General features: G+C 37.5%; 1 protein-coding gene across 1 annotated transcript; it reads left to right on the forward strand.

The window, feature by feature from the left end:
* The first annotated feature begins 1,183 nt into the window (after window positions 1–1,183).
* On the forward strand, window positions 1,184–11,404 carry LOC134841821 (protein NEDD1-like). The gene is made up of 8 exons (XM_063857860.1): window positions 1,184–1,548; window positions 1,912–2,050; window positions 5,205–5,322; window positions 6,999–7,143; window positions 7,335–7,564; window positions 8,283–8,442; window positions 9,734–9,992; window positions 10,277–11,404. Exons 1-8 carry the CDS (start codon window positions 1,233–1,235, stop codon window positions 10,830–10,832), a joined length of 1,923 nt encoding a protein of 640 aa, XP_063713930.1. The 5' UTR covers window positions 1,184–1,232; the 3' UTR covers window positions 10,833–11,404.
* The last annotated feature ends 794 nt before the right edge of the window (window positions 11,405–12,198 follow it).

Raw genomic sequence — 12,198 nt, forward strand, 5'->3', positions numbered from 1 at the left:
GCAAAATCTTTTGACTGTTTTTTAGAATTTTGACAGTTTTTTAGAAATGTTTTTGAATTTGCTTAAAATTTACTCAATCAAATCTCAGATAAAAAGTCAAATTGAAAAAACCGGTTGCAAAAATTGTTCCTGCTCATTTTTTTGAAATCACGCTTTTCGTCCCGCGGCAAATACATTCATTATCAAACACGTACCTCCAGCTTTAGCTGGGCCCGTAGTTGTTTTTAGCGGGACGCGAAAATTTTGGTTCAACTAGTTTTTAAAATTTGAAATTTTTACGGTTAAACTGTTAGTTTTGTTTTATGTTTTTGTTGTATCGCAAGTGGTGCGAAGCGCCGATTCGTCTCTGTGTTTAAAATGTTGCCTACTTTCTAGTTTTTTGACGTTTATCTTTTAGAATTCAGCGGAAAACGCAAAGAACAATTTTTTGAACAATTTATGTTAAGTTTTGCTTTTTAAATTGACATCACTGATACTTAAAGTTTTGCTTCTTAAATTGACATCACCGATACTTACTTTCACACAAAAGTGGCCCCTAAACCCTACTACACTTTCTAAACTCTTTCACTCTGGTTCAATGCTGTCCAGGCTTCTGCCTTCCTCAGGCTAGATCAGCCTTCGAGCACATCAGTCGAGCTCGCTCCTGATGACCAGTGTCGACTCAACACTGGCTGATACCTTCGGCTATGAAACCAGAACCATTCCTTTGTCTGGTGTTACGCAGATACGGTACAGACAAAATTAGACACCACAGCCATAGCTTTGCTATCCTTTCCACGTTTGGCGGCTTGGTGATTCACCGAAGCGGGCGCTGCTACCAGAATCACTTGACGTCTTAGTTACTGAAATCGCCACCCCCTTCTACCCAGAGGCACCCCGGCGGGGCCGCTGTGTGAGTCTTGGAAGAGACGACGTAAACAACAACCTTCCACTGGAAGTGCTGAAAATCAACCCAACCAAGAAATCAACCATCTCACAAGAAGTAATGAACTAACGAACAAACCATTCAAAACGAAAACGGTGACCATTTATAACGAAATATGATCATAATGACAAAACTTTATGCGCTGGCCTCGACGAGGCAACAACAACAACGTACACACAAAGGATGACCTTAGAACTGACATATAAGACATACATTTTTTGAACTGAGTTTTCCTGGCAATGTTTAGGTGAGTATCATGCAGACAGCATTTTAAAGCATTTAATAGTCACTTTTCAGAGAAAATGATATGAAGGACCCAACTACAGTGCACCTAGTGACATGTTCTGAGACGTCAGTGAAGCTATGGGCTCCCCCCAACTACGAACTATCTCGCGAGTTAGTTCCCCCGCATGCCGCCTCAAACATATCCAACATATGCTATGACCACGTGAACAACAGGATCATCAGTTGCAATGTGGCCGCGCAAGGAACAGTTGCCACTAATTTGAACGACGATGAGAGCGAATTGTTGACGCCGGAGATCAATGCATTCAAGATTGACCTCAGTTTCAACTGCAAGTACCTCCTAGGAGGCACATTACAGGGAAAAGTCACGCTTCTAGGTACGTTATTAGGATAAGTTGTTTTACTGCCGAGTTTGCAGTTACACTCAGCGTAATAATGGCAAAGGCGAGTAAAATTACACGGAAGTTTTTTGATAAAGGCGAACATTCTTGTAATTTTAATGAAGTGACCAATTTAACTCCAAGCTGCTTTTTGCCTAAAAAGCGTTGTTTGCGGCCTGGGATCTTAGTGTGAGTTTTTGTAGGAAATTAATATTGTAGTCATGTTTTTTATATATCACTATTTGGAGCAAAATTAGCTTAAAAGGATAAAATATATACCTTCTTCTCAAAATGTATGCAAAATTTTGAAATGATTAAAAGTAGTGGAAAGGAAGTTTTTGTGGTTGTGTGCTGTTGTAGATGTGAAGAGTAAGAAGGTGAAGCAGACGTACAGTGAGCATTCTTGGCCTGTGTCGATAGTGAAGATCAGCAGCAGAAGTCACAGCATAGCAGCCAGTGGAGACACGAGTGGAGAAGTCATCTCTTATAACATCGCAAGGTGAGTGAGACCTGTCAGTTTCAACACAAGAGCAACATTTTTTTTAGTCAGCTAACCCGGAGGCCTAACCCGAAGGTTAATTATTTAGATTGACAAGAGCGCATATAACCAGCACCCATTAAGCTATGACTTTCTTGCAAGAGCCTACCTTGCAAATTGCAGCGCACGTGCGATTTGATTCAGTAATCATATGATTGATGGGCGCCATCACTACCGGAGTGCCACAATGGCACAGAAAGCACACAATTTTATGTACAGAATGCCACAATTTATGTACAGAAAGCACAATTTTAAGTGCCTGACTGTCTATCGATTGTGATATCATGCAGGAGTGTTTCAGTCCTTATTTAGTTTCCAAGAAATCCATTTTTTTTCGCTTGCGGTCGTTTTCGTTTGAGGAGCGGGAGAGGAGAGCAGTGGGAGTTGTTAGATTGTGGACGCCGCTAATTGACATTGCTAAGACTGGAATTCTATTTTAGCGTCAGACAAGTTAGGGTTTTAAAGTTGTAAGTGACTCGTTTGGCAAGTTATACCACCCGCAGCAAAAAAAAATCGAAGCAGACAGTTATATGATGATGCTTTTTTTTTTAAAAAAATGTAAGTTCTGAGGAATCACCCTCTAGGCTGTGTCTACCCACTGATAATATCATTTTGGTACTGAGTTCGGCGGGATGTCCGAAGCTCAATACTACTCACAGTCCCGAAGGGATTAGTTTGGTGGGAAATTACTCTTTATTGTATTATGTTGATTGCCCCCTTTCGTGATGTTCTATCGACTGTATCCTTTTTTCTTGATTCGCAACAATTTCGATAAAGGTAATTGAATTCAATTAAACGTCTAAATACAGAAAACCTATAATTTGCCAGAGAATAAAGTTTATCAATTTACTTGAAAGAAAGGGTCCGCGATCGCTTATGGCGATTGCCTTTAGTAATTCAATACTCAATCGTTTCTTATATTAATCTTAGCTCTGAATCTCACTCGATTTATCTAACTAACTGAGATTTAACTCGCTAAAAGTTGTGTTCTTACTCTGCGAATCAACTAGTCGACTCAAAAGGATAAATTGTTCTGACTTTTGGATGCTCTCCGGTACCCTCCAATTCCTTATCTTTATTTACACTTGTTTTAGTTAAGTCACGCCGTTCCCTATCAGTCCTGGTATCCGCTTAATTCACTCCTCTGCACATGTTTTTATCCCTACACCTGCAACTCCATCCCTAACCCTGTGAACACTTCCAAGGGATCGAGTTCGGTTTCTTTTAACAATTTTGTGACACCTATTAGATAACCGGTATGCGGTAGATGTCTTAATTCAACCCAAGCAAACAAATGTCATACGATCCTAATTAACAAACTACTTCACAAACTACTTCCACAATCAATAATAAACAAACTACTTCCACAATCAACAAGTTGAACTCCATGAATTCTGATCCCCCCGAGTTCTCATGCTATCTTTTCAGTGAGCCTCACAATGTTTTCATTTTAAATATCAGTTAAAGTTCCGACCTCGCCTTCGTAGGGAAGACTCTTTTCATGGGTAGCTAAGTCATCTCAAACATCTAATAGTTCCGCCTAAACCCTATTCCAATCTTTAGCTAACAAGGGAATGTAATTTGTCTATTAGGGGTCAATTTAAGCCAATAAAGTCGCCTCGGGGAAGTCAAGTAAAATTCCCGCCAATCATATTTTTTGAGACTTAATTGCCATGCCGCGCTCCTAATACTGCCAATTTCCTCTTGGAATATTTCTCCTCAGTCTAGTAGAATTCCTTTTATTAGCTCATTCGCTAAGCTAGACCCAATGTTTATCAAGTTCACTTTAATTAATGCCACTACTCTAACACTAAGAAGAAAAAGATATTCTTTCCTCACCATTTTAAGAATATATATATATACCATATATTTTTCGGAGGGGTTTAACTCACCAGGTGTTTTTTTTCGTGGTTCGTATCTACTGTCTATTGCTGCCATAAAATCAAAATGCCATCGCCCATTTTTTTTTCGTGAAATGCTTTTTTCTGATCTAAGAGGTGTTTTTTTAAAGTGCTAATAAATTCGGTTCAACTGTCGTTTTTGGTTGAAATTCTAATACAAGATGTATTATGTCACTACCTATCTTTCCCAAAGTAATGACCCCCAGCGTTCACCGAGGGGGCCCAGAAACGATTTTTGGAAGTCGGAGTGAAAACTATTTATTTGGGGCATAACACCTGAAGTAGAGGGGTACAGGGGGTCTGGGATTCTTAACCTAAATTTTGGTCCCATTCCAACCGCTAGTTACACTGAAATCTAATAGGTCTTTTTGCATTTCCGGGAACCGTTATCACCTGGGCCAGGGGGAACGAGGGGTCCGGACTTATGCAGGTTCAAATCATCTTTACTATACGCACTGAGTTTCAAAAAGTTAGCTTCCTTTGTTTCCTAAAAGCAACTATCGGTACCGTCGTATAAATTTTTACCAGAGGTGGGAGTAATTCTTTCAAGATTTGAACAATTTCGAGATTGGTCATTTGTTTGCCTTTCTACTTATCGTATTGATTAATGAATAATGAGCTACATACCACTAACAAGCTTTACTATTCTGCATGCAATTCCCAAGGTTATGCTCTTTCAGCTTTTTAGTTTGCCGAAAAGATCTTAGGATCACCGACGCTACAATTCATGCCAAACCGTTCGCCTTGTTTAATCCGCATGTTTTGAGCAAATTTCACTGCCGAACATAAAATTGCTACATTTTTGTCTTCACCAGAAATTTGCACCAGACAGGCGGAAAAGTGGATTCGCGTCATTACGTTCTTTTGTTCAAGGGTTTTAATTAGTGGTGTAAAAATCCTGATCTTCCAAAGCTTTCTTCGTCCTCTCCCCTAGCGACTGTGAACGTGACACACACAAAAAAAAGATTCTTTAAGTTAAAAAACGAGTGAAAGTGCTTTAATGAGATATCACTATCAATTCCTTGTGAGAGATCTATAAATCCATAGAAAGAGTCCATTCTAAATTTGCTATCAAAAAATATCGTTGTTGGTAGGTTTTAAGTTCCCCCTACTAAAAGACTGAAAGAAAAATTTTAAAGCGGTATTTTTGGTAGGAAAATATTGGTCTAATTTCTAATAGCATTCAACCTGCGATTATGTGCCTGAATGTTTAGTGGCAAATCCAACAAGCTCAACTCCTCTCGTTTGGGGGACAAACAACAGCCAGTATCTGCCCTCAATTTTTCCCCCTTTCGCAATGGCGTGCTCTGCAGTGGCGACGATTCCGGAATTGTAAGAAACTTTTAAACTTCAACAGCCAATTTTTTCCAGTGATTTTTAATGTTACTTTTTTTAAAGTAGACAGACTAGTGTTGTATTAAATGTGCATTACCTTATTTTGGTCATTATTTAACTGTCTGATTTCAGTAGATCCTAGAATTTATTTCATGTTGTCTGTGATACACTTGCTAACCTTTTCTGTTGTTTAGCTGGATCTCTGAAACTAGTTCACCCCTATTGTAAAAGGGGGAGGGGGGGGGGGGAGGACTTCGCATGCTCTTAATCCTTGCTAATAATAGCATGATTTATAATAGTTTATAATAGGATGGTTTTTCTGCTGGGGATAAATTTTCTGAATATCTAGCGGAACAATAAAATTACCTATTGAGCCAGTTATCTTTTATTGGGATAGTTTTACGTACAAAAAATTGATTTTCTTTTTCTCGACTTTTTGCAATTGCTGTTGTCCAGGTTTCAGTTTTGAGACAACTTAAACGTTTTTCAATTGCAATTAGCTTATCTATTTCTGAGCGTTTGGATAAATGGTTTTGGCATTGGGTCTACAAAATTTTTCCGTTCAACGGGATGTAATGTTTTCAATGTCTTGGTTTTTTTAAGTTTTCTCAAATTGGGTTAATGTTATCAAAAAAGTGCCAATCATAGGTTGTTCGTGAAATTCAAAGAGCTTATATATATTTTTTAAAATTCGCAAGTTCAAGCTTAAAAAAACAGCCAGTTTTCTTTCTGTTTCCTTGCCTTCATTACTCCTTTCCAATTGTCAGTTGGCTCTAACTTCTTTTCAAGCACGCTTCATTTCCTAGGCAAACTCCTCTATCGAATAGCAGAAGTGTAAAGGGTACGAAAAATGTGAATGCCTTGTCCTTTCAAAAATGGACTTCAATTTTCTTGAGTTGTTGAAAAACTGTGATATGCGATCTTTTGTGATTTTTTTTTGTTTTGTTTGTCCATTATTCTCTTAGTTCAAAAAAAAACCATGAATGGAACTTTGAATGGAATTTTACACCAATTTAATCGAATCTTTCGAAATCATGATTTTATCTCATTGAAAATTTTTTGAAAAACCAGTTTCAATTAAATGATTCGCCTGTTTACAGAGCAAGTGTATTTTTAATTGAGAATTAGATTTTTCACGCAAGTAACTTTTCTTACAAAAAAGAAAGAAACAGACCTTGCTTTTTTCAAGTTGATTTTTTTTTTCAGAAACAAGTTTTTTTTGCATTCATTGGCTCTTTTCTAACTGTATGTTGGCTGTTTGTTTGAAGTTAGGATAGTCTGAAGTTTGCAAACTGGTGAAAAAAGGGTGCAACAAATTTTCAGTTTTCTGATAACTTGTAGCAAAAACGGCAATTTTTTCCAGCTCCGGAATGTGATTTCAAATTGATTCAAGGCATGTTAATTGATCCAAATTATGTATTGGTAGATGCAAAATTTATCACTTTATAGTTAGCAAGTTTTTTTAAAGTATACGAAGTTTGAAACCAACATTTACTAGAGCTCCGTCCTGATACGAGTAGTTTTTATTATTGTGTTTGAAACGAATTTCCTTCAAGGCAGATTTCAATTTTGTTCTTTTTCTCTGCTATTAGAGCTACTGTTTGCCGTTTTTAGTTTGTTTTCGCGAAATGCAACTTCTTTGTATGAAAAGTTAGCAATTGTCATGTTTTCAGGTCACGTTTTGGGACACGTCGATGTGCTGTGAGACCACATCGTTCGGCTCCCTCCACGATTCCACAGTCACCTCTCTATCCTTCTCGCCCGTGAACGAAATGCTCCTTCTGACGTCATCACTCAACCGCAGACTAGTCTACCTAGGTAATATTATAAATGAGCTGTAAATCGTATAGTGATTCCAAACTTGCGACTTCTGATGTTCATGAGTAAAGACAATTGAATACAACTGTGAAAATATAACTTGCTGGAATACAACTGTGAAAATGAATGCGCATCATCTAGTATAATTATACTCGTTTGTAAAAGAATCGTTTTGCAATGGAAAGTTTTAGGGAACAGCTTAATAGAAAAGTGTTTCAACCTAGATACCACTGCTCATACAACTGTGAAAACAGTTCACACGGAGAAATTGATTACGAGCAGTTGTTTGCTATCCGATGGAACTACTAGTGCAGTGGCGACGGAAGATGGACTGGTGTTGCTGTATGATTTGAGGAAGCTGGACACCCCCACATTCTTCTTCACTTCTCACTTCAAGTCGCCCATATCACATCTATCCCAGGTTGTCCATTGCTTGAATCGAGTTTATAAAAAATCAGATATTTAGTTATAACCGATAGATGCTTTTGCGAAACAGTCTGTTATTCCTTATATAGATTGGTGATATTCTCGTTTAAATTGGTTCAGAAACTTCTTAGTTGCCTTGTTTTAAGAGCTTTAGGCGAAGGGCTGACAAATATGTTCAACTATCAGAAAGATGCTCTCTAACTGCTAATGATGATTGTATGAATGCTTTCAGTGGATTCTTATTCGGTAAGTGTAAGAATACTTAGCTTCCTTCTCTTAGGTTTTGGGCTTTTTTGTGTTCCTCCAGACGAATGTCCGGGTTTTATTAGACATTTAGCTGTTTGTTCTTTTGGCTGAGGCAGGTCCTGATTTTCTGTCAATCATGTGTCTAACCTTTTGGAATCACTTTGATTGAATTTTGAAACGAAACGCAATGATTCATTTAACATACGAGAAATCCCTCAAGCGCAAAAAACCGAGTCAAAAATTATGTTATCTATAGCTAATCAGAATTTAGTATTCAAATATTCGACAAAAACAAGCATGGAAATCAGGTAAGGAAAACGGAAATTTTGAAGGGTGTCCTTTGGTGGAGATTTTCTGGATTTCTGGCATGAGAATAGTCCTCACATAGTTTCGTAAAATATAATAGTTATTCTGATTCATGGAAGAGAGTAATGTTCAAGATTAACTTGAAAGTTTGATTGTTTCAGTTGACAGCTCCCCCTTCGTACTCTTCAAAGCGAAGTCTAACAGGCTCCGTCACTTCTCTCAACGAGGCCAACGGTGGGGGCAAAACCAGCAGTGGCTTCTCCTCTTCTGGCTTCACATCTACCAGCGAGAACGAATCAGATGCAGCCGCAAACACCACAGGTGTATTGTCACGTATCGTTTAATGAAGTGACGAAACTTTTTCACGCTCAAATTCTTTTCATTCAAAATTTATTTCGAAATGGAAGAAAATTGCGCTCTATATTAATATGTTCGCAAATGGCGCCAAAAACGTGAATGACTTTTTGTTTCAAGTGCATTTAAATTTTAAGATTTCTCAGCTGAATAAATTACTTGCCTATTAATCCAGGTTTCTCATAATGGGGTATTAAGAGTCGATTAACGTAGTTCAGACTCTTATGTAGGTCGCGATGATTTTTTTTCTTTCAGGAAAAGTCTTCAGGCTCAAGTTTTATTTTTTCGCGGTTTGACTTCTGATTTTTTTAAGCTCAATTCATTTATGTTAAAAGGAAGGCAAACTCCACTATCGATCACCAAAAGTGTAAAGATCGCAAAAAACGTGATCGAATTTTGGTTTCGAAAGTAGATTTTAATTTTCAGGTTTCCCAGCGGAATAAAAAAAATTAACGATTGATCCAGTTTTCTCAAATTGGGTAAATTTTATCCAAAAAAAGCCAGTCATAACTTGTTCTATAATTTCAAAGAGCTTCAAGGGCATCTGTTTTTTTTTGCTGTGAATTTCGAAAATTGAGATTGTTTTCTAAAAACGAGTCACTCTTTTTTTCTGTTCACTTGCGTTCGTTGACTCTTTTCCGATTGTCTGTTGGCTAATCTTTTGCTTAAAGCGTAAAAGTTCTTGGGGGTGATTCTTGGGGACTTAAATCTTCCTAAAATTTTTCTAAGCGCATACTTTTATAGCGATGTTTTTTGTCTCAATGTATCCAAGTGCTGTCGGCATAAATTGTTTTGAAGCTGATTTAACGCTGGGTTTCTCAACATTTCCCCCGTAAACACGAACTTAATTTGAGACAAACGTGCATTTTGTTAGATTTAGAGGTTTTAATTGTAAAACTGTTTTTCCGACTCTTTTATTGTAAGATAACTCGAAATGTTCGGTTTGTAATGTATTGCTGGTGTTGCGAAGCTAGGCTTCGCTTCTGTGCTACAAATCATTAGAATTATTTGCGTTCTGTCGGCTATGTTACAGTATTTTTTCGGCATAAGTATGAAAATCTAGTTTTATTGAACCGTTTTTCCGTTGAAAGTAATTGAAATTTCGAACATTTTGAGTTAAAAATAATCGGTTAGATTTAAATTCAAGCTCAAATGTATCGCCATATGTCCTTTATGCTCATTCCACGAAAGTTTTTTTACTCATGTCCACATTTTCGAATCATTTATGCTCTCAATCTCAAACCCATGGTTTTTATAGCCGCAGAACAGCATTCACAATCTTCGAATCGCTCAACAGGCTCCGCCCCTCTAAGGGCATCACACGCATTACAACACAGTGGCTCTCCAACAGCCATGGCAGCTGCTGCTATTATGACATCAAAAACTCCGCCTATCAAGAGACCTCTGAGTACGAGTAATGTGGGGCCGAATGTGGGACTGCCCTCGTATTACGCAGGAGGCAGTGTGTTCTCGCCACTTGAAAGTGGATATGCGAGCTCAATGAACGATTTGTATTCGTAAGTTGAAGACTCGTCGAATTAATTCGATTTTATGCTGATAGGACTTGAGCTATTTTTTGTACAAATAACCTGGTATATCTTGATTTTGAAATTAGTGATAACTCGAACAAGGACATTTGCCTTATTAATTAATGTGAAAAAGTCAGTTTTTCACGATAATATTTATTCCTATGCGCGAAAACAATTTTCATGTTTTTGTTTGTTTTCGAAGTTCCAGGAATCAGAAGGAATGCCTTGAATGAATCCAATAGGAGTAAAAAAAAAACTGTTTCTTTTTTCAGGAAATCCAAGCTAGCAAATGGATCATCACCTGTGCAGTCTCCCCTTGCCTCTGAGTTGCAGAATCGGATCCCGAGAACATCCTCGAACGACGACTCCCTTACATCAGTCAGTGAATGTAACTCAGTCCGAAAATCATCAGCGACACCTACAGCTAATGTCCTGAACAAAAAACCACCGCAGCATAATCTAAACTTTCAGTCAAATTCGTCTATCGCCCAAACGCAAACAGAATCTGCACCTATGTCTAATGGATTTCATGCGTCTTCATCATCATCAGCAGCTTGTGTATGTGGCAGTAATCCAGCATCGTCGTCTTTAGGCGCACCTGATAACGTTGACCTTTTGAGGAAAACAATACTAGAATCAACAGAATCGGTCAAGGTAATTCTGCAGAAAGAGTTCAGTAACGCACAGATCAACAGTTACAATGATTTCTTCACGCTCAAGAAGATGATTGAAAAGTTGACGGAAGAAAACGAATCGATGAAAGCGGAACTTGCAGGGCTCAAAGAGACTGTCAATAAGATGCAATACAGGGCTAATTTTTTTGGATAGCCTTAACGCAGGGTAGATTTCTACCCCGGGCTGTCCTCTTGGAAATCGAGGCAGATTTTTTCTTTTGATTTTTGGGACCGAGTTGACCATCTCGGATTGTAAATAGACTGACCTACTCTGACTAGAAGCTTGTTTAGGCGCTTACAATAGAATTCAGGATTAATTTTTGTACTGAACAGTCTTTCAAATTATGGATTATCATTACTTTATGGGTAAAATTACATCATGTTATAGATCAAATAGATTGAAATATTCGCGGAATCTTAATTAGAAAATGTCATTGCTTGCCAGTTTCTGCTGTTGCAGTTATAAAATGGTGTTATTTCTTCGAGTTGGCGTGCTGATTTTAACGACAGCAGGATACAAATTGAAGATAGCCATTAGCTTAAACTACTTAACTCCACAGATTAGATCTTCCAGGGGCTTGTTCATTGATTGATTAAGCAACAGAATTTAGTTTTACTTGAATTGTTTGAGGAATATTTTTGTATAGCAGTTAATACGTCCATTAATAAAATATTAGTGTCTCACAACTTCCTGAAGCCTTAACAATCAATTTGAGTCATTTTTGAAGAAAGTGGTTGGTGCTTTTTAGAGTATTGAAATTAAAAAATGCCAAAAAGGAATGAGCTATTCAGTTTTTTTCTACAATTTCTCATGATTAGCAAAGACATTAACCAAGTACAAGACAGCTTTTTTGCGTTAAAAATTTGTGAACAGGAAATTTTCTGTGGTAACATTTGATTTTAAATAAGTCTTGGGTCTGCTTTTTTTGAAGTTACCGTATTTTTTGGTAAAATATTTTCGAGCCGTTCTTACTGTTGCTAACGCTTTTGTTATGAGGCAAAAACAGTATTGTTCAACTTAACTCGCAATATTTTAGCTGCTTTTTTGAGAACAGCTGTAGTTTACCAGATGTGTATCAGACAGCTTGGACGGTTGGCATTGGTAAGAAAAAACAGCTAGGGTAGTTGGCCTTGGCTAGTTGGCATTTTTTTTTTTGGTTTTCTTAGGATCACTGACAGTTTTCCAACTGTCCGTTGATTGTTTATCTCCGTTGAAAGTTGAAAACATTTCAAAAAACATTTATTAAATGGACATTTCAGTGACACTTTTCCAACTCTGTCGGTTATGCTCAGGTCTTTTTATAGGTCTTTTTTTTTAGTTTTCAGGAAGATTTTTGAAATGCAAAAAAATTATCGTAATATACTTTGTAATATACAAACATGCATCTGACGTGTTTTGCCTAATAAGGCTCCAGCTTCCTTTGTAGATGGTAGATGCTGGATTTTATTGAATGACTTTTTTGATGTATTAATTTTTTAGTTTTTTGGCTGATTAAGTGCCGGCTTAAATTATGTCGGCT

This window comes from Symsagittifera roscoffensis, chromosome 3 (assembly GCF_963678635.1).
Source record: "Symsagittifera roscoffensis chromosome 3, txSymRosc1.1, whole genome shotgun sequence".
NCBI lineage: Eukaryota > Metazoa > Xenacoelomorpha > Acoela > Convolutidae > Symsagittifera > Symsagittifera roscoffensis.